This window comes from Phoca vitulina, unplaced genomic scaffold (assembly GCF_004348235.1).
Source record: "Phoca vitulina isolate PV1807 unplaced genomic scaffold, GSC_HSeal_1.0 scaffold12, whole genome shotgun sequence".
Lineage (NCBI taxonomy): Eukaryota > Metazoa > Chordata > Mammalia > Carnivora > Phocidae > Phoca > Phoca vitulina.
In genome coordinates, this window is record NW_022589715.1 from 17,672,910 (window position 1) to 17,697,029 (window position 24,120).

The 24,120-nt window shown below is 38.1% G+C and overlaps 1 protein-coding gene across 5 annotated transcripts in view; it reads right to left on the bottom strand.

Annotated features, from left to right (window-relative positions):
* Positions 1-24,120, bottom strand: part of CTNNA2 (catenin alpha 2) — a 1,077,601-nt gene that overhangs the window by 87,430 nt on the left and 966,051 nt on the right. For all 5 annotated transcript variants that reach the window (XM_032410576.1, XM_032410575.1, XM_032410577.1 and 2 more), the window contains exon 12: positions 19,770-19,970. In XM_032410576.1, coding sequence (XP_032266467.1) covers positions 19,770-19,970 — 201 coding nt within the window. The remainder of the gene's footprint in view (positions 1-19,769; positions 19,971-24,120) is intronic.

Below are 24,120 nucleotides of genomic sequence, written 5' to 3' on the forward strand. Positions count from 1 at the left end.
AGCTCAGTGGAGCTGTGTGCCTACCTGTCCAGTTTGGGGTGGACCCGATTCAGTGGTCTTTGTACCACTTACTTTCAGCAGAGGAAGTAAACCATTACTGCACGAGTGGTGATGTTATGCAACGGCAAGTTTTGAAACCTGCTCAGGATTGTGTGGTATAGTGTATATGCGTACATATTTTGTGTTATTATAACCTGAGTTGAATTTCATTTATGCTAGTTACTAGCTATGAAACCTTAGCCAAGTTTTCTTAACTCCTTCTAAACCTGCTTCTTTGTCTACAAAAGAAATCTATAAAATCTTAAGTTTCAATGAAATAATGCATATACATTTATTGGATGGTATTTGGCCCTCAAAAAGCCTTGATAAATATTTAACTAATATCATATGCTGAAGTCATAGGTGATGAGCAATAGATCTTAACCTGTAGGACTTCATAGTAACATGTGAATGAAGTGATCCAACGTATTCCACTTTTGTTGAAATAGAACTTGAGATTGGAGGTAGGGGGATGGCAGTGGAGGGAGGCTCGCAGAAGGACCTTACAAGAGAGGAGAGGGAATCCCAGGGCACTCCAGCACTAAGCCTAGGGTTAGAGACCAGTAGGCTCAAAGCTGAATTCAGTTTTGTTTCATTTTACCAGGACCATTTTGATGTGAAAGAAGATACATATATAAATTCCTAAAATGTTAGCACCTCTTTCTTTAAACATTAAGACACCTACATACATAGTGGAGGTTTGCAGAAAGTAAATTCAGTGGAATGTCTGGAATACTTCCACTGGCTACTTAAAAAATGCTGCTGATTCACTGATTCTCGAAAATTATAATTCAATTTTCTCAGGTTTTATCTTGTAACAATCAATTCATATGGCAAATGAAAGCCAAAAGCACAATTCATTTTATTTACAAGGACAATAAAATAGAAACATCATTCATCCATTTTCCATTTCTGAACCTTCATGCCTGATTCATCTTTTTACTCATTTTCATCCTCTGTGGATACTTTAACATCCATTTTAATCCCTAGTGAGAGAAACTCTGCTAAATTACTTTACTTTCTAGGGTCAAAGTATTCAAGATAAAACCTTCCTAGAAAAATGTATTTCTACTAGGAAAAGTCCAGCGTTTAAGAGTATATTAAAAAAAAAGAGGAGGGTTACAGGAAAACGTTCTTTCAATAGAAATGATCAAAACCAAAGCATGCATGGGGTGAATTTCCTTCTGTGAGTGAATTACTAGGACTGGTTCTCTATACCATTTGAATTTTTCATTTGTGCCTTTGAAATACTTTTACATAAAAGGAATTTGGTGGACATTGAGTTGTACTGCTGTAAAAATCAAACAAAAATATACTTCTAAAAACTACCACATTAAACTAAGGCCATTCCAGCTATCCATTTGTGTTGGGAATTAAGTGTTTTACATGACTAAATAATCTAGATCATTGAAATTGACCTCCCTAGGCATGAAAATATTGTTACATGTATTTGGCATTTTCCCATGAGTATCTTTCTTAAATGAAATTACAAATTCCCTTCCCTTCCTAAACTGAAAATTCTGAATATTAATTTCATTCTATTTGATGTCTAAGTGCCATCATGACCATCAACAATTTTACAGATTTGTATGGTACCATCAGTAGCAGTTAGCTGCCTGAAGTTTTTTCCGTATCATTTCACTGAAAATTAGTTCTACATGTACATAAAATAACTACTCCTACAAATGAGTTGGCAAAATATAGAAAAATAGACCAAGGATTAGAACAGGCAATTCACAAAATACTAAATCCCATATTATTGATAAATACATGACACTTCACTAATAATTGGAAAACTTACAGTGTAAACAATGAGAGATCACTTCATACCTCTTGGAATGGGCAAATAAACTAAAGCTTAATAACACCGATCTTACTGAGCATAGGGAAAGAAGGGAACCCTGCTACTGTAGATGGGAGTCAAATGGACACACATCATTCTGGCAAACACTTTGACAAAATCTAAGAAAGTGAAGCCTTCCAGTCCCAACCAGTGAGCTGAGACATTTTCTATGGTATAGCCAAATATTGACTTCTAAAGAGGCACTGATTAGGAGGGCTGAGTACATTGGAGTCATAGGAACATCTTTTTGTCTCTATGGTTATAGTTGTTTCTTAATAGGTTGAATATTCCAAGAGTTAATAAGAAGAGTTACATTAAATCTAGGAATAAAAGTAACAGCTTTAAGGCATCCCTTCCAACTGGCACTATCCCAGGACTGTTGAGTCCACTAAGTGGGATGCTGGGGAGACACAGGAAGCTGTTCACTCCAGGTTCATGGGCAGTACATCAGGATGGAACAAAATGGACTTCAGGATGTAACTCAGGAGACAGCCAATGTAGTCAAGTGAGTAAGTTCTAAGGTCAAAGTGTTGACCAGGAAAAGCAAACTGAAAAGAGATATCATTTGTGAGAAATTTAAAAATTCATAAAAGAGTACTGTGCATAATTTAAACATATATACATTTTACTACACATGTTCTGAAAGTATGTATACCACCTTAAGCACAGTGGTTGGCTTTGAGGGGGACGGAGGGACATGGGATGAGGTAGAGGTCTTAAGGAGGCTTCAAGTATATCTTAATTCTTAAGAAAATAGTAATGTGAATCAGATATTGCAAAATGTTAATATTTGTTACACTTCAGGGTAGAAGCAGGGTCTCAGTTATATTAGTCTCTGTTCCTTTTTACTTTGAATCTTCTCATGATTCAAATATTTTAAAAAGATCAACACATTATCCTCAAGACTGTACTTTTTACAGAATAAGGCTCTGAAAAAATAAAGTGCTAGCTCTTGGACCAGAATGTAAAAGAAACCATTTTGATCAACAGTATTATGTAAGTCCCTCAGAAATTGTGACTGTGATCAAATGCCTAATATTCGACCTTAATTAATAACTGTCCACTGCAGAGTTGAGTTAGGCATGGGTGCCTGGGAGGCTCAGTTGGTTGAGCATCCCACTCTTGATTTCGGCTCAGGTCATGATCTCAGGGTTGTGAGATCAAGCCCCCCTTCAGTTTCCACGCTTAGTGGGGAGTCTGCTTGGGATTCTCTCTCTTCCTCTTCCCCCTCCCCTCACCCCCATCTCTCTCTCTCTCAAATCAATCAATCAATCAATCAACCTTTAAAAAAAAGGTTGAGTTAGGTAGTACCCACCCACTGGACCCTGGCTCTTGGGCACACACCTCTATTTTCATAAAGAACTTTGATGGAATATAAAAGGGTGATCAGTGCTGTTGTGTGGCTTTGTTCTGTTTGTGCAAGATTGTTCTGAAGCAGAGCTAAGGAGGAGGAAAAAGCAGGAGGTGACATGTTATCTTTCTTCACCAGCTCCAGGTTTGATTCTGTGCCCAAGGGAGAGAGAGGAGAGCTAAAACCTAAAAAGGGACCACTTTCATAAGGGGTGCTCTGAGGCCCGAAACATGCCTAGGACTGCTCTGAAACCCCAAGTTTGGAGAAAGGCATTCTGTTTGCTCCAACATGGAGTATAGAATCTCTCTAGGAAGACTGAAGGGGTGGCATGTTGGTGTGAACAACACTGTTGTGGATGTGGCATTGTCAGAAGAGGCAGAAAAAACAAAGTTCTTTAATAAAAAGATTGGAACAGAACATAACATCAACCTTCTAAGGGAGAAAAAAATGGTGGGAGAGGAGGTACAGAATCCTCACTTTACAAATGGGGGCTCAGAGTTCAATTTATCCTTAATATTCCAATGATCTTATTAGATTCATCAACCTGATAAAACCCACAACTTGAACTAATTCAATTTTATTTACTTTAACTGAGAAGACATTCATTTCTCTTACCTCAAGTCAGTGTTTTTCTGGGTCTGACCCTCAAGAAAATCTTTCTCCGTGCTCTGCTCTTAAGCACATTCAAAACTCATTTATTTATGGCTTGGTCAACTGCTACCACTCTTTAACCAATATACCTTTGCTCTCCATGCTGCTGCACTCTTTCTTGTTTTAGTTTTATACTGTTTTGTTTTCTAAAGTGATAAGACAGAAAAAAGTTCATAGAACAATGATCCATCTTGACAGAACCTAAGATGTTAAGCTATGAATTCTTCTAACGCCTCTGGTAATGTCTGAGAAATTAAATATCCCCAAAGTAATACTGAGATAGAAAAAGTCTGAAAAAATATATATATTTATTCATATACTTCAAATATGATGCTGCTTCTGCTTCCCACTAATTAGGACAGAATACAGCATTGCCTTTGTGATTCACACATTATATATTAACAGAGTTTTTGATATAGGATTATATAAATAGAAGTTTCTTTCTAGTTTCTGAATTACATCCAAAAATGTAGACACCACTTTACTGTTATTTATCAGAAATACTGAATTGCTCTTAATAGCTTATATCCTGAAAGGGTGATCAAATTTGGAAATAAACTTGTAAGTTCTTGTTATACTTTTGTATGCAGAGTGCACACTAGGCCACAGAATGATGACATTCCAAGAGTAATGAAATCAGAGTTCAGCATGCATATAAAAATCAAGGTCGCCTCATTCTAGTGCCTACTGAGATCCTAAAACAGAGGTGAGGAAGATCTAGACTTAATCCTCCAGAGAGACATTAGAAGTGACGTTTCAGAACACAGGGTGAATCAGTAAAACGAACAAGAAGTCTCACTAAAGATGCAAATAGGCCTGCTGACAACCATAAGAGCAAAATCTAAGGTTAACTCGAGGTAGTGGAAATGAATGGCCAACCAACTCCACTGCCCCTGAGTAAACACCTAAAAGGTCCACATCTAACTTTAAACACTCCAATGATTCCCTTTAATATAGAGGGACTCTAAAATCTTTACAAGATACAAACACAAACATCAGACACCTGCCTATGATTTTTATCTATGACTCTCCACCTATTCCTACATATATTTATTTATTTATTTATTTATTTATTTTTTTTTAAAGATTTTATTTATTTGTTTGACAGAGAGAGACACAGCAAGAGAGGGAACACAAGCAGGGGGAGAGGGAGAGGGAGAAGCAGGCTTCCCACTGAGCAGGGAGCCCGATGTGGGGCTCGATCCCAGGACCCTGGGATCATGACCTGAGCCGAAGGCAGACGCTTAACGACTGAGCCACCCAGGCGCCCCTTCCTACATATATTTAAATGTTCCAATTAGACTGACTTATTTAATGTTTTCAAAGGTGACATGGAAACATGCCATGTCATACCAACATGTCCATGATTAATTTATTCTTATACTTAAATATACCTCTTTTTCTTTGGCCCAGGTGAATTCCTCCTCAATCTCTGGTATCTTATTTAGAATTAACTGCTATTGTTAAACCTTCCTTAATTCACAAAGTTGTCAGTTCTCTATAATTTTATAGCATCCTAATTATGTATGTACTGTTATAGTACTTAGTATAATATATTAAAATTGTTTGACATTTCTGTATGTCAACTGTTTTACATTAGGAGTCACTTTTAGAAAGAGACCAGCTCTTCCTTCTTCTTTACATCTTAGGCCCTTATCATGCTTCTGGCACAGCTAATCTATCCAAGTGGGAGAAGGATGAGAAATGAAAGAATGGAATGTAGAAAAGAACTCCTCTGTCATTCACTATTGCAGGGACCAGATGAGCAGTACCATATTTCAATTACTAAGTCTCTTTCTGCCCATCATTTCATATTAGTTCAATAATTTTATTAAATAGTTTCATGAGTCATTAACCAAGTTAATAGTGGGCATTCTAGGTTTGATCACTAGGGACCTTTCAGAAACCTGAACACAGAATCCTTCCAGGACTGCTTGAGTAGGAGCATCACCACTGAGCAAGGAGAAAGATTCACTACTGTATCCTTGACTAGTTCACCAGGGCCAAACTAGGATATCTGCATGCATATGGATCTCTCAATTGTGGTGGTGCAGTCAACCAACACACTCTTGTGAGTGTGTTCTTTGCACAAACTTCAGTACCAAGGAAAGAGAAGAGAAAATGGACAAGGACCTTCTGCTTTAGAGAAAGAACCAGTCTAATGAGTGTTAATATAAAAAAAAAAGTAAGAATGAAAACATTTGAAAAAATCTAGAAAGAGAATAAAATATCAAAAGTGGGATGGAATTGTGGCCGACTCCAGTGGAGGAATACATTATACTCCCCCACTGTCCCACCAATCACAAACAGTTATTACGCCTCCATTTTAACAGTTGGAGTTAGAGAATTAGACATTATCAGAATAACTGGAGACAGAAGGTATTATTTTGGGGAGCCTCTGTGGGGGTAATATTCCCTTATAGCAAGAGAGTACTGTTTCATGTGCTTTCTATAGGTAATGCACTCTTTCCCCAAAATGGTTTCTATCAGACACTCCTAAGGGATTTTATTCAAGTGGCCCCCAATTAGATGTTAAGTAAGAGGAGAAAAGAGTATATAGGAGAGTAGATCCAAACCACTGGGGGCACAAATTTGCCCAAAGGAAAGACTGACTGGCATTTAAAAGGCTCTGGGTGTACCTTGTCAGTTCAGCACATTCATGAAGTATAATCATTTAGTGAGGAAACCATCAGAGTCTGAAGCTCCAAGTCATACTCAGTGTAGAAGGAGGGTCCAATGCAAACTGAAGCTGACACTTTTGTAGCTTTGGCACCACTCAAAAATAATGAAGGACAAACCAAAGAAGCCAGCCATCGTTTTATACCAGTTTGGTAGTTTTAGTAAAGAATATCATGATCATTAATTAAGTTATTAGAGGCGTTCTAGGTTCTCCCCATCTAAACAGGGATCTTTCAAAATTCTGAACTTAGAATCTTTTTTTGAGCTGCTTGCTAATCAAATGGATCTGTAAGTCTACCTCATGAATAATGGCTATTTCATTTCTGTAAGTATTTACAGAAGCATATACTCCCACTAGACATAGATGCTTTCCTTCAAGATACAAGAAAGGCCAGAATCTTGCTGAAGCACTTGGCTAGGATTTCCTGCATTATCCAGACCTTTCACTTCTGACCCTGATTTTGTATCCTCTCACTAATCTGATTATGACTTTAGTCACTTCTGGCAACATAGCTTCTTTCAGATTCTGAGATTAATGTCTGAATATCAGAACCTAAGTCAAATAGAATTTTCCCTAGTGAGGTAATTACTTTTTTCTTCTCTTTGACATGGCACATTGTTATCTTCGAATTATATACTAGCTTCATCTTGTTTCTCTGTACAGTTTCTCAGATCTGTCCTCTGCTCCAAATCCCTTCACCCATCACCTTGAGCCAGTCTTGGCCTTCCTTTCCCCACTATTTAGCTCCACTATTCTCATGACCCTCCTGGCCACATATTGCATAGCTCTATCTTGATTCAGTGGATCTTTTGTGTCCTGGAAGCCACTGTATAAGCAAATAGGTACACTGTGCCAGAAGTTAAATAAGTCACTATTAAGTCTATGTTGTGGGATCTGTCCACATGTCCTAATGTCCTATCCTAATTATACCAGTCATCACCCATATAGTCCATCCCATCTTGATGCATTTGCAAATATGTAGGTGTGATAGTGTCTGAGATGGGCCCCAATGATCCCTCTTCTCCTGATATTTATGCCACTGTGTGATCATCTCACTTTGAACATGAGCTGAGACTAGCGACTTGCTCCTAACCAGTAAAATATAGCAAGGAGGATGGGATGTCATTTCTGAGATTAGGTTACAAGAAGATGCTGGCTTCTCATTTTGCTTGCCTTTTCTTGCTCTCTCACTTGCTCACTCTGATGATAGACAGTTCATCTATGGAAAAGTCTCTATGGCAAGTAACAGACAGAGGCCTCTCTGGTCAACAGCCAGTAAGGAATTGAGGCCCTAAGTCCAACAACAAATGAGGAACTGAGGCTTTCCAACAACCACATGGGTGAGTTTAGAGATGGCTCTTTCACCAATTGTTCCTTAAGATGACTGCATCCTTGTGAGAGATCTGGAGGCGATAGTACATGGCTGAACTGTACCCAGCCTCCTGGCCCGTGGAAATTATGAGACAGTGAAAGGTTTATGTTAATCCATTAAGCCTTGGGGTGATTTGCTACATAGTAATAGCTAACTAATAAGTATGCTATGCCAGAAGTAGAAATATCAGCAAAAATAGATAACAGGACATATTAAATTTATGTTCATTTGCAGCAACTATGCTTGGTCTAGGCTTCTGGATATTTATTGGGTCCAAGAAGACGCATACATGAACCTTGATATCCAATTTTTCACCAGTTAACCAATTTGAGCCTCAGTTTACTCAAATGTAAAACAAGGATGATAGCTGCCCTTCAGGTTTTATATAAGGTTTAAAAATAATACACTCAACAAATTTTGTATACAGTTTTATATATAAACATAGGCAGTACTTATCCACTGGGAATAAAGTGACAAAACAAGTATGATCTTGCCGTCAAGGCACAAAAAAAGTGAATATATGCAAGATACCATCATACCTGGCACATAAGATGCACAGTAAATGGCTCTTATAGTTACCATCTTCACACTATGAGCCTCTGTATCTACTAATCCGCACACCTTTTTCTTTGTTCATAAGCAGGCAGAATCATCCAGTCTCCTTTGGACAGACATACAACTAAATAACTCATCACCAAAAAGTGGGCTTTGTGAGAGCAAAATAAACTGAGAATACTCAAATCAGTGCTAAAATCTCTAATTGGGAAGTTTGTACCACTTGTCTTGAAAACTTAGTTTCCCCACTTCTATGCCCTTCTCTCTCCTTGGCAGGACCCCATCACCTTTCTGATGGTTTTACATTCTTAATAGTGAATTTCCTATGAAATCTGCCCTCAGGGCAAGATTTGATATACTTACTCCTAGAATTTTCCATTTTATCTTGATTGCCAAGAAGGCCAGTGTTAAACATTGTATCCATTATGTCCTCATCAGATCTATGAGGAAAGGGAGTCTTTAAATAAGTTATGAGACTTAATCAAAAAGCTCGTAACTTGAAAAAAATCAAAACCAGCTTCCCTACCTCATTTTTTCCCCCAAAAAACCCCCAACTTAATCTAATATTCTTGTGAAAGTATTTTCCTTCTATCTCAAACTTATGCCACTATTTTATTTAGTTGATTAACTGAATTTAAATTTTGAGCGAAGTATCCTTCAATGCCTTTAGAAATGCCATAGAGGGGGTAGTAGCAGTAATATTTAAATACTCCCTAAATTTAAATCTTACCTTGTCCAGACCAGTGATACACTTACTAGCTTTCACCATGCTTTATCTTGATAACTCATAATCAAGTTAGAAGATGTTGAGCACTGGGAACTAGGGGCAAAGACAAAAGAAGCCCAGTTTAATCTGCTCCTTATTCCCTGGTGATTATTTGTCAGCTGTTCCTACTCTCCAGCAACCGTCAGCATCATCCTAGCTAGTCCTAATTCTTCCATTCCATGTGTATTCTTTTTTTCCCCCTCTATCCTGTGTGTATTCCTGGACTTTCTTTCGTCAGAGTCAGTCATCTGTTCCCTCTGTGGGAGTTTCTAAAGGCTGCCATTTTCATAAATTCATGTTTGGAAAATTATAATGTACATTTCAAACATCAAAATCAAATTCAAGTTCCAGAAGGCCATACATAATCCATGAGCTGAATTGTTTGATGAAAGATGAAAAAGGACTGCCTAGAAGAAGGAGGGGAAAAAAAAAAAAACCCTCTAAAATTCATTCATGATAACTACCCTAAGAGAATCAGGGAGCATCCATCTGCTCTTGTCTAGACAAGAGCTTTCTTTCCCTAGGGAAAGAAAATGCTTGCTTGAAAAGTTCTTATATTTTAAAATAAGCATTTCAAAAATAATTACAAATGGTTTATAAGTTAAAAGGAAAGGATGGCACATTTAATTCTGAAACTTAAGGAATGAATAAAGAATTGAGCACAATGCTTTATTGAGCTTATAGTGTTTGTGGAAACCAAACTTGATAACTACAGTTAAATTTGGCATCAGTGAGATTTAAAGGATTAAGATGTTATAATTGCTAAGATTCTGACCTTGATCATTAAGCATGTAAGTTTTAAAAAGGGCACAACCCCAAAATAAGATATTATACAGTGTTAATTATATTTTTCATTTATGTTTAAAAAAAAAAAAAAAAACATTTTGCAGCTTCAACTCTAATCAGCCTGGAGGAAATGAAGAGGTGGTCTCAGTTCTCAAGGGGTTAAAATTTAATTCGGAAGCAATACACACCTACATTTATCTAGATAGAAAGGCAGACAGAGGGCAGATAGTTACATTAAGAGACAAATGGGGAAACAGAGTTTGCAACCAGGGCAGTAAGTGGTAGGTGCCTAAAAAGTGACACAGATAATATGAGTAATGAGAGCACAGAGAGGTGGGATTGGCTGGTGTGGTTAGAGAGAGAGGAATTCACTGAGAAGGAAGAATCCAGCTAGTGCTAGAGACTAGGTAAAATACAGAAAGACAAACCAGGTGGGAAGATTATTTCGGAGTCACTTTGACAAGAATAAACAGAACTTTGGTTCTTATGTCCTTTTGTATTTCAGGTCGTCCAGCCACAAGCAAAGCTTCCCATTTTTCCAAATCAAACTATTTCTGGGATATTCCAGTGATATATCACATGTGCTCCCAAACAAGTGACTGTCAGCATATTCCTCTTCCGTAGGATTCAAACAACTATTATTGATGCGGCAGAGAATCTGGGTAAAGGGAACTTACTACTGCCTCAGTTGTGCACAATAAATATATCCTGGCCACCAAGTCCTATGGACACCAACACTAGCCCTGCTGGACAAAATACGCAGGCCCTTCTGCCACCCCACTGCTCCCACCATGGATGCCCCTAATGCTCTTCAAGTGACAAAGAAGTACCACGCTGTTTGCAGTCTCTAGGATTCTACATCCATAATGTGAATCATACAGAATTAAATGAATAGCCTTCCTCTTGGTTTTACTCTGACAAACAAGCACTAGAAAAGTGCTATTTGTTCCAGTATGTTGCTCCTAACTTATGGCACATGAATGTGTAATCATTGGCCTTTCTATATCCACCCTATCCCATTTCCACTTCCACATCAGAGGTTTATTACCAGCCTAAAATTGTATCTCTTACTTTCTCAAGTTGTATCCTCTCCTATGGCTCTTCAGCCCCTCATGCTAAGAGTGCTGGACACGTCTGAATTCTAGCAGAACACACTACTTATGAACAAGCCAATGTGGGGTAGAGATTTTCATGTTTCTGTTTAGCCAGGGTTTTCTGAGCTAAAATGACTGGTAACCTGGTTTAAAGCATGACTCGGTAGCAGTCCTAAAATAGTGAAGGAACCGGGAGAGATTTACGCGTTTATCTCCCCAGAAATGTGTGTTTACATTTCAAAGGGGAATAAAACCAGGCAACATTCATTTATATCTCAAAGGCTTATAACAAGTAGGAGACCCTTCCTAGAGGGAGTTTATTAACATTAAAGAGCAAAGGCCTCTCTTCTCCTCTCGGGAGGGGAAAGAGGCTGCGGAACACCAATTCCTAGATGAGCTCCCAGATGCATAATTTCGTGGTTCCTTTCCTGTCGCATGGACCTCCTATGTGGGCATGGAATTCACCTGCCCTCATCACATTGCCTTAAGAGGGACAATGAGGCATGGGAAACTGGCATGGTGAGTATTAAGTTTGTCCTCTCAGCCAGAAACTTTGCATTTTCTTTCAGGATAAAGTAAACATAGATAATAAAACACAATAGCCAGATCCCTAAAATATCTAGAGTATGGAGGTTTCAATCATACAGAAAAGGCACTAAGACAAACTACACATTGCCTATTGAAGGACTACTAAGTAGATGAGATTTCCTTCTCATTCCTCCTCTACTTCTGATTTCCCACCACCATGGATACCACAACCACCAAGTAAGTAAGATATTTCCTGAATGTCCTAATCATTTTGACCTTTCAGAGAGAAATAAGATACTTTATACCAATAGTCAGGGTTATATTAAAATGCATTTAAAATATATTAGGATGTCTAGGGTGAACAATCTTGGTCATTATAGCTTCTGTTGAAATTCATTACTTTCATAATCTAATTTCAAAGTCAGTCATGGAGAAGTGCCTTAGACTGTAATGGCCTTTCCTACCCATAATATCTAATATTTTGTCTTCCCAAGAAGCTGTCCCTACCACCTCCTTCTGATGTTGATCTTACCTCTGTCTACACCCTCCACAACCCAATCACTGGGATAGGCAGGTCACCCAGACCTATCCAATCATAAAACCTAATCCCACTAAATACAGTAATCAGTCCAAGTAGAGTAAGCATACCCTGAAAATGGCCAAACAGATTGCTCTCTTTTGCTATATACAAAGTAGGGGGTGGTGGTGGAGGAAGTCGCTCTTCATTGTAGAATCTTAAGCTGAAAGCCAGTGGCTGCTAGTGGGCTTATTCTCCACTGAAAATTAATGAAATGTAATGTCCTAACTCTTTATATTCATTTTATCAATGCATGTATATTAAGTGCTAATTGTGTGGTAACACTGCTCTAGATCCTAGGTAGTTACAGAAACACTTGCCTCCAGGAACGGACAACCTAGTTGTGGACCACTGAGGCAGACAATGAAGATGACACACTAAACATCAAAAGACTGATAATGTTCCCTGTTGTCTTCAACTGAGAATGAGCCATGTCTTAAAGTATAAGGTCAATACACAGAGGGGGAGGAAGAAATGGAGAACATCATAGTTTTGATTTGAATTTCCCTGATGCCGAGTGATGTTGAGCACTTTTTCATGTGTCTGTTGGCCATTTGGATGTCATCTTTGCAGAAATGTCTGTTCATGTCTCCTGCCTATTTCTTGATTGGATTATTTGTTCATTGGGTGTTGAGTTTGATAAAAGTTCTTCATAGATTTTGCATACTAGCCCTTTATCTGATATGTCATTTGCAAATATCTTCTCCCATTTTGTCGATTGTCTTTTGGTTTTGCTGACTGTTTCTTTTGCTGTGCAAAAGCTTTTTATCTTGATGAAGTCCCAATAGTTCATTTTGCCCTTGCCTTTGGAGATGTATCTAGCAAGAAGTTGTTGCAGCCGAGATCAAAGAGGTTGCTGCCTGTGTTATCCTCTAGGATTTTGATGGATTCCTTTCTCACATTTAGGTCTTTCATCCATTTTGAGTCTATTTTTGTGTGTGATGTAAGGAAATGGTCCAGTTTCATTCTTCTGCATGTGGCTGTCCAATTTTCCCAACACCATTTGTTGAAGAGACTGTCTTTTTTCCATTGGATATTCTTTCCTGCTCTGTCAAAGATTAGTTGACCATAGAGTTGAGGGTCCACTTCTGAGTTCTCTATTCTGCTCCACTGATCCATGTGTTTGTTTTTGTGCCAGTACCATACTGTCTTGATAATGACAGCTTTGTAATAGAGCTTGAAGTCCAGAATTGTGATGTCACCAGCTTTGCTTTTCTTTCTCAACATTCCTTTGGCTATTCGGGGTCTTTTCTGGTTCCATACAAATTTTAGATTATTTGTTCCAGTTCTGTGAAAAAAAGTTGATGGTATTTTGATAGGGATTGCACTGAATGTGTAGATTGCTCTAGGTAGCATAGACATTTTAACAATATTTGTTCTTCCAATCCATGAGCATGGAACGTTTTTCTATTTCTTTATGTCTTCCTCAATTTCTTTCATGAGTATTTTATAGTTTTCTGAGTACAGATCCTTTGCCTCTTTGTTTAGATTTATTCCTGGGTATCTTATGGTTTGGGATGCAATTGTAAAACAGTATGGAGGTTCCTCAAAAAGTTGAAAAGAGAGCTACCCTATGACCCAGAAATTGCACTACTGGGCATTTACCCCAAAGATACAAATGTAGTGATCTGAAGGGGCACCTACACCACAAACTTTATAGCAGCAATGTCCACAATAGCCAAACTATGGAAAGAACACAGATATCCATCGACAGATGAATGGATAAAGAAGATGTGATATATATATATATGTATATGTATATATATGTATATGTGTATATATATGTATATACATACACACACACACACACACACACACACACAATGGAATATTACACAGCCAAAAAAAAGAAATCTTGCCATTTGTAACAACGTGGATGGAACTAGAGGGTACTATGTTAAGTGAAATAAGTCAATCAGAGAAAGACAATTATCATATGATCTCACTGATATGTGGAATTTAAGAAACAAGGCAGAGGATCATAGGGGAAGAGAGGAAAAAATGAAACAAGATGAAACCAGAGAGGGAGACAAACCATAAGACTCTTAATCTTAGGAAATAAACTGAGGGTTGTTAGAGGGGAGGGGGTGGGGGCATGGGTGGCTGGGTGATGGACACTGGGGATGGTATGTGTTGTGGTGAGTATTGTTTAAGACTGATGAATTGCAGACCTATACCCCTGAAACAAATAATATATTATATGTTAATTAAAAAAAAAAGAAATGGGACAGGAAGGACACAGGAAGGACAGTGGAGGCAGCATGGATGTGTTTTGCCTGGAAAATAATAACCACGCCTGTCTGGATAAAGCAGAGGGTTCAAACAGAGGATTCATGGGCAACAACTGTCCATGTTAGGTGCAGTCACCAGAAAGCCAGGAAACAGTGATACATTTATTCCAAAATCAATGATATTGACCCACCTCAGACAACAAAACATCAGGCCGCATAGGAGAAGCTGTGGCCCAGAGGCATTGACTAGTTTAAAGTTATAGTTAGTTGCCAGAAGTCAAAGAATGAAGTTCTTCTGATTTCTAATCTGGATTTGTTCAACTACATTGTACTGACACAGCTTTATCGCTCATTACTATTTCCAATTTTGATACTTTCTGTTTGCTGATCCTCTTACATTTTCTAGGCAAAATATATAGAAATGGTATAAAAAGTTCCCCTTTGTTCTTATGAAAACTTTACAAAAGCATAGAAGTAAAAATTATACCATCTCTACTTAGTGAAGGAAGTAATCTAAGAAGGCAATATACTATATGATTCCAACTATATGACATTCTGGAAATGACAATACTGTGGAAGCAGTAAAAAGATCAGTGGAACCAGGGGTGAGGGGGGGAGGGGGGGGGGGGTAAGTAGGTGGAGTACAGGTAACTTTTAGGGCAGTGAAAATATACTGTATGATACTGTAATGATGGATACAGGTCATTATACATTAGTCTAAACCCACAAAAAGTATAACATGAGTGAACATTACTGTAAGCTATGGACGTTGGGCCATTATGATGGGTCAGTGCAGCCTCTTTAATTGTAACAAATGTACTACTCTGGTAGGGCATTTTGATCACAGGGGAGCCTATGCATGTGTGGGGTCAAGGGGTACATGGGAAATCTCTGTACTTTCCCCTCAGTTTTGCTATGAACATTAAACTGCTTTAAAAAATAGTCTTAATTAAAAAAAAGAGAGAGAGAAAGAAAGCAAGAAAGAAAGAAAGAAAAACTATACCATCTGTTTGGACATGTTCTCCAAAATACTGGAATTTTAATCTCCACATATGGAGTGCCCACTAACATGGAGTTCTCATTTAAAATACTTTTTTTTCCTATTTCCTTTTTTTCACCTCTTTTTATCTGTGCCCTCTGAAGAGGGAACTGCCAGCAGAATCTCAAAGATCTCTCAACCCAACCACATTCACATTGCCACAAACTTGTATCAGATATCAAATTTATAAAAATGACATTTCAATATCATCCATTTGGTGAAGATGAGCTACTCTTTATACATCTAAATATGCTATGACTGAATGTACTTCCACCCCCCTCAATCTCCTGGAGCAATCTGACTTTGTAAATGAGATCTCTGAAGATGGGTCTAGTCAACTGTGCATGCTGTTGGCAATTTGTTATAATTCAGGTTTTACTGAAAAGCCCATCAAATATACTATGTAAGTATTTAATGGGTCTGATGTAGATCAGGTTTGTGTTTTCATCACCCTAGATAGTTTGATAAAAAAAAAAAGAGGTAAATTTTTATATAATGTTGCCCTAGGATTTTAGCATACTAATAATCCACAAAATTATTTTCACAAATTTAATTCAGCATTCATAAAAACACAAAAAGCACTCTTCAACAAAACACTATCTTTACTGAGAAAGTAATTCATGGAGAATCAACTACAGACTGTTATGTCACTCTTTGGATCCCTTTCAATTTCTAGCCACTCAGAGAAGGCAGCCAGGTGGTAAAATGGGAGTCCTTCTGCAGAGGCCGTCCCTGGCAACATTTCCATGTCTAAATGGGGGCTGGCCTATGTTTGCAAACCCCTTCAGCAGCAAAGTCTGGTCTAGTCAAGACTTGGAATGTTCAGCCCTTTTTTAGATTCTTCTCTGTAATATATATGTAATTCTTCTCTTACCCCACCCCCTTCACTTCTTTTATCTTATGGCCATGGTACATAAGATCCATTTTGCCTTGTTTAAACTTGTCGCTATTTGGGGATATTTCTTCCCCTTAGAGCAGCTATTCTGAATGGAGGTTATTTTGCCCACCCTTCAAGGATATCTGGCAATATCTAAAGATACTTTTATGGTCTTTTATGACTTTTATGGTCACAACTTGGAACGGGGAAGAAAAGAGGTCCTCTAAGCATCTAGTGGGTAGAGGCCAGCAGTGCTAGGTATCCTATAATGCACAGGACAGCTCCCCTCCCTCAAGAAATAATTACCTCAACTAAAAAGTCAGTGGTACAGAGATTGAGAACTTCTGCCTTAAGGTCTGGGATATAACAACTCAGACATAAAACTGGGTAGAATCTGGTAGGTGGTGGCAGGTAGAAGAAAACATGATATTTTGTCTTCCGTATTCTGTACTCCTCTTCTTTTTCTTCATCCTTCCTTTTGGTACCTTCTCTCCCCTTGCCCACTACCCCTGTGTTCTATCCCCAAAATAAAATGTACTCTCAGGACAAAGTTTAATAAGCTCATATAAAAAAAAAGTGAACAATTCAATGTGGCTCTCATTAAAAAAAAAAAAAAATTAAACAAAGCATTAGCCCAAAGGTAGAAATCTGGGTATTAATGATATGCATAGCAGTTTTTATATTGAGGACATAGGTCTCCAGAGCATGGCCAGACAGTGACAAAAAGACTAACTGAACAAAACTGCACAATCACAATCGCAGAACTGCTCCCTCCAACTCCAAGTGTCTAGTACAGTCCTAACAATTCTCATTAGCATGGGTGAGTTAACAGCTCAAGCTTTTGCTTTCATTTCTTTGACAACCTCTCTAGTTACTCCTAAGAAGCAGTATTGTTTCTGTTTAGGAGAGAGAAAACTGAAGAAAGAAGCAAAAGAATGTATATCCATTGTATTTCTAGTTCTGAGCCCAACATCTACTTTTCCTTGACACATATTCCTGTATGTTCAATTACAGTTGTGTAGAAACTATTTCAATCTCTTCTACCTGATTATTTTACTAGTTATCATCAATAGTTCTTGAAAAATTTAAAGAGCCTTGTGCATCTTCTCTGTTCAATTAAGAACTGTATGTGAACATCAGAATCTCAAAGGTATCTTTAGTTAAGTCCCCAGAGTATTCAATCACTGCAAGGAAGGGTTGAAATGAGAGTTTTAAAAGCTCTGACAGTGAACAACTAAGAGAAAAATCTTGATGAGCAGCAACAATCCTGGATGGATTGCTCTGTTTCATATTTCATTGATTTTGTTGTTTAAAAAAGAAAGAAAGAAAGAAGGAAAGAAAGAAAGAAAGAAAGAAAGAGAAAGAAAGAAAGAAAGAAAGAAAGAAAGAAAGAAAAGCAACCAGAAAATTATTTACATTTCAAGAGTTTGGGTGAAATTAGGTAAAAATAGTTCAACCAACTAAGCACGTTGCCCTTGCCTTTAAGCAGATTTTGACCTAATGGGCACTGTACCTTCTGTTCATTAAAGCAGCCCAAAATACAATGAGAAAACAACTCCAGAATGTCTCTTAAACAATGCCTGAGTTCTTGGTGTGCACAAAGTCACATGTAAATTGGCAATATGCTCTGTGTCTTTCAACTATTACAATGAGCATTCCACCCAGTCATGAGCAGGCATGCGTTGAAAGTCCTGTCTTCATGCCTTCCACCCTTCTCTGCTACTCTTTCCCCAGTGTCAGACCCAAGGGAGTGCTGCTATGTGGCCAATACCCCATGTAAAGCTGAGACTTTGTAACAGATTACAGCTAAAGGGCCAGAAACTGAGAGCCACAGAAATGTGAGGAGGTCCTCTAAAGGGTGAAGAAAAAAAAAGTCCTTATACTGGAGAGTAAAATACTTGTTTCTAATTCTTCCAAGTGAGGGAAGAAACTGTAGCACTTGCTTTGTGCTTCTTTATTGAATGCAAAGGACAAACCTATTTGAAAGAAAAGAGTGCTAAATTTCAACTAATTAAAATGCAGATATATCTTATTATCATTACTGGTATTATTTCTAATTCTAAGTCTGTGATGATTCTCAAGAGCAACAATCCTTAGATGTGCTCTTTATGATGTGATGTTACCCTATTCCCTTTCTGCTTATATTTCAAAGAGAACAACCAAGGTCCATGTTAATTGCTGTTTTTCCTTGCTATTTCAGACTAACAAACATCTACAGAAGTCTTTGTAAATAACCTTTTCCCTGTAGAAGGAAACCTATTTCAACTAACATGTTGTTTCATGTAGAACTTGGAACACTGCTTTATGTGACCTTTCAGAAACACATTTGTTTTTTTAAATCCTAATAGGTTCCACAGTCCATCTACAGACCAGGAAAGGCCCACATTGAAGTTTGAGAGGTCCTTGTGTGCCTACATAGGACTCAGTTCATTTCCTATTCACAACCCCATCCAAAGTAAACTTAAATTCTCTTTTTCTATCCCTTTGTGTTCTTTCCTTCCCTGAACTTTCTAACCACTGTTTCCCACCCAATACACACACACACACACACACACACACACACACACACACACACACACACACACAGTATTAGGGACCTGAGAAAGGGTCTGAAGCCCAGTGACACTAGTCAAGAGTAAAAACTACTAAAAATAGGTCAGTCTTCGACACAACTTTTCAAAGGGATGGGTTGTTCTGCTAACTCAGTGAAAGTAAGCCTTTTTTTCTCCATCCCAATGCACCAGAGAGCTACGACAGGCTCCGACGTGTAACCCAGTCTTAGCACAGCAGTGATCCCCTAGTGGACAGCACATGCTCTGGAAGAGGGCATGGAAGGCTTTCCTAGAGGAGCAAGGCACATATTCAAACTCTGACCTTTTGTTGGCAGCTACCACCCCCTTTCTGTGAGCATTTCATATCCAGATACTACCTACAGCCTTTATGCTTTCTCCTTCCTCAAGGTCCTATCTTCTCAAGAAATAGATGGAGAAATGGTTTCAAGTTCAAGATTCCAAGTCCCCATCACATCTCCACTGTTTTCTAGACTTGTGACCTTTTTCCAGTCTCTTGAGTCATTTAAACCTCCACTTTCACATGCATAGTTGCAGATAATAAAAATCTGCCTACTTCATAAGGCCCTTGTGAGAATCAAGGGAGATTATAGGGGAAAACTATAAAGTAATATGGACATGCAAAGCAATAAAGTTGTTATTCTGCTAAAGTTATTCAAATTCAAACTCAAGAAATCAAGAGTATCTCTGTTATGATCAGGTGTAATTTAGAAGCACAGAGGCCTATAAAAGACAATGAAAAAGATTAATTCAAATATGGAAATTAATCATGGCATTGACATTTTGGTTGAATCTAATATCCATGTTTACCTGTCTCAGAGAGCAATTTTGTAGCTTCCAGAACCTTCTCAGTATAAACACCAGCTTCATAATTCTCCATCTCAGCATTAATGATGTGTATCACTCGAGCTGCCCGGCCCCTGATGGCCCCTGCGGTCCGGTCCAGGGTGTCCACGTCCCCTTCTTGGAGGGCTATCACACACTTGTTCACATCCTCCAAGATGTGATTCTCTGCAGAGGAAACACATACATATTTATATGATTTTATACCACTCACACACTTAATAAGCAACCTAAGAGAGATTCATCAACTTCATGAGCCATCACCTTGCACATCTCAATACATACAACACTGAAATAACATTTAAAGAATATATTTTATAATTACAGTAGCAGTTCTCAAACTTGAGCACCAGCCAGAGGGCTCACAGCATCATACAGAATGCCAAGGTATCACTCCTACTAGAGTTTCTGACTCAGTAGGTCTGGGGTGGACCCAAGAAATTACATTTCTACCTGGTTCCCAGGTGATGTTAATGCCGTGGGTTTGGGGACCATACTTTCAACACCATACTTTGAGCATCCCTTTAATATTTGAGATTTATTGCATTTTAAGAGTGGATGTGGCAGGAGTGCCTGGGTGGCTCAGTCAGTTAAGCATCTGACTCTTGGTTTCAGCTCAGGTCATGATCGTTCTGGGATCCAGCCCTGCTTCAGCCTCCCTGCTCAGCAGGGAGTCTGCTTGTCCCTCTCCCTCTGCTCCTACCCTCCCCCCACACACGCACAACCACACTCTCACTCTTTCTCTCTTAAATAAGTAAATCAATCTTAAAAAAATAAAATAAAAAGTGGTTGTGGCAGTGAACATGAAGCCAACCTGATCAGGCAGAAACATTTCCAAACATGACCAGAATCAAGCTCGGGGTGCATGCTTGTTTGATCATGTTTTTATTAAGGAGACATTTAAGGGAAACTCTAAAATGACCAATACCACCTAATCAGTTTTTTAATGTCATGTCATGCACAAGGTACATACAACAGGAAAACAGACCAGATGAAGGGGATGACAGTGTTTTCCACAGTTAAAATATAATCCAGTCTTGTGGCTGGCTCCCTCAGATTAGAGTCAAGGTCAGTGATCACTCTCCCTCATTGCCCAAAGTAGAATCCAGGCAGGCAGGCTGCGAGTTTCACTCTCTAGTGGCATAGTGAATACACGCAATTTGGTCCCTTATGGTTTTGCACGTATGCAATTTTGTATTTCTTATGCCCAAAGTGAGATCTGTAATTATGTCCCTTGAACACTCTTTAGAAACAGAATTTTAAAGAATGTTGAAAAAGTTTAGTGCTCTGTGGAAAGAAAAGAACTTAGCTGAAAATACACACACACACTATAAATAAAGAGAACAAGTGAGAAATAATCTTAAATAATCTGGTAACTTTTAAAAAATTATAACTGCCAAATTCAATAAATAGTTAATAAAGGATTAAAATAAATTATTACCTCCTTGAGAATTTTCTCGGGCTAGCTCTGAATTAAAAATTCCTAAATAGGGAAAGAGGGAAAGGTACTGAGCCACCACCAGTCTCCACCACAGATCGCTCCTGCTTTCATTAAGTCAGTCACTCAGAACGAATATCTGTTCTTTCAGGACCCTAGGCAGAAACTTGCAAAGTATGACTTACTTTTCATAATGGAACCTCTGCTTTGACCTCATACAATAGAATTTCCTCATTCAAACCATTATGAATTTCTGATTTCTACGTTCTCTAGTTCTTTAATTTCAAATCAAAATTAAAATAGAAAAAAAGGCATTTTAATTTTAATATTCAGATTTAAACTCACAAAAAGTACTTCCTGAATGCTGACATTTTCCTGAGTAAAACAGAAACAAATGTGAAAATACAGACTTTAAGAAGTTTTCAGTTTGGGGGCGCCTGGGTGGCTCAGTCATTAAGCGTCTGCCTTCGGCTCAGGTCATGATCCCAGGGTCCTGGGATCGAGCCCCGCATCGGGCTCCCTGCTCCGTGGGAAGCCTGCTTCTCCGTCTCCCACTCCCCCTGCTTGTGTTCCCTCTCTCACTGTGTCTCTCTCTGTCAAATAAATAAAATCTTAAAAAAAAAAAAAAAGTTTTCAGTTTGGTTAAGAAACTTCTGAAAACCACCTCTTTCTGAGATCCTGGTTTGTGTCATGCAAACTCACTTAAAAGGACAGCTGATAAAAAGGTTTACTCAAACTTGGTACAGGGTTTCAAATACAAAAGTTTGATTTTGAAAGGCCTCTCTTACTGCCTAGCTTACCACCCTGCTGGATCTCGCCAGACTATTCAAATGTGCCCTTGTCCCCAAAAGTAACCAACTGGGAGGGGCTGCATGTCAAAACCCTGCATCCATCTTCTATTTTCTTTGACTAAAACAATAGAAGAACAGCAACACTACTGCTTTTCCACGCATAGTTTATAGATTGAATTTTAGATTCCATCTCTATTCTGAAAGCAGAACAGAGATGGAATGTGTTAATTATATTAGATCCTAATAATCTCTCTGGAGTTGATTTAAAAAAAAAATTAATTCTAAGAAGCCCTCTCATAACCTAATATCTTAAAATGAAATGATAATTTTTTTCTTTAAAACCTATTTCCCAAACTAGAAATGTGCAACTAATTTAATTAGGACACCAGAAAAAAATATGCTTTAATAGATCTAAATGATACGTATTTGAAGGAGGCTAGCAGAAGCTAGAAATCCAGGATATCAAAAGCATTGCTTTTAATTAGTCAAATCATCAACTAATTTGTTCAGTGGTTAGTTTAGTTAATCATGCTATGTGAATAAAGTGTAAATTTTACAATTTATTGACTAATTTTTCTTAATCAGCTTTTTTTTTTTTTTGAAATGTTAAGATAGTTTACTCAGCATTTCCCAGCATTTTCCATTTAGGGGTACCCCTTTTATGGGAAAATGAATCACAATTCCCTCCTGATAGTAGTTATATCGGCGGATGGTATATATGTAAAAGCTAGGATTTGGAATGCAAAACAGATTTGCATTTTCTTAAGCTCAGTATGGACAATGTATATGAGAAAGAATAGGACCTGTTCATATAGGCATGTTAATTAATCAAAAGATCCTACACAGTGTATATATGGAGTCCCAAACCCCTTGTAATAAGTTCTCCCCTCCTCTCCTTCTCCCCCCACCCTCAGGTGTAGGGCCCACAAGTCTGGAAGCACACCAGGCTAGGATCTATCAAGAGATACAGTGAATTATTTGAAGGCAGACTCCGTCCTTCATTCATATGTGCATTCCTGACAGTGCCCTTATACACAGCAGGTAATCAAAGAAAAAGCACTGACTAAACATGTCTCTTGAAAGGAAACCATTATGTATTTTTATCCTAAGGTATTTTCAAGAGAAAGAACTCGAGAAGTCAAAACAGGAATGCTCTCCCAACTAGAAAAGAATACAGTAGAAAAAGTAATAATAAAAAGCATAGGTATTCCAGAGAGGGCTCCATGGCGGGGAAAAACTGCTCAGGTTCTTTGGACGTTACACTTGGATAGGAAGCATGGTTTTTAAATATATCATAAAATACTTGACTGCAATATATTTTGCAATAGATTTGCTTGAGTTTTTGCAGCCTTACTATTTCAGAAAAGATGTAATTTTGTTATAAAAAAATCACTGATGACCAAAGTACTTATTATAAACCTCAAAGGTACAGACTCTAAATCCAAAACCAAAGTTCACTGTTTCCTTTTAAAAATTCACACAAACTCAAGACCCTGGAGCCAAAAGAAAAATAAGAACAGGCAAACAACAAAACGCTTGGACATTATGGGATGGACTTAATCTCTTCTTCAGATCTTAGATGCCTGCTATTATGTGAGCCAAACCCAAGAATTAAACTGTCACATGGTTAATGCCAAGACACTCATTTTAAACCACTATTAAAAATTGTAGTTTTTACCCAGTGGGAAAAATGTAAGTGTTCTAACACAGCCATTTCACTTTTTTACAAGCCCAGGCCACTTCTGAAAATTGGTTTTGCTCCTGTAATGTTAATAGCTAGCATCATTGCTCCTCAAACTTGTTGCATTTCTTATGGACAAATTAAGCTCTCAGGTACACAGATTCAGGTAGCATGAACAAAACAAAACTGTAGTCTTTTAAAAACAAAGATCTTTGCTTGCTTTTTGTTTTTGTTTTTTTTTTAAATAGAGTTTCCTGCCAGGACAGATACTCCCTTAAGAAGAAACTGATACATAAAATGTCATTAATGCCATTCCAAAAGATCTCCTGGGCCAAACTTGCAATTTACTGATGCAAATGTTTTGGCTTCAGCTCGGGAGAGGAGGGGAGAAGTAGTTTCCCCAACAAT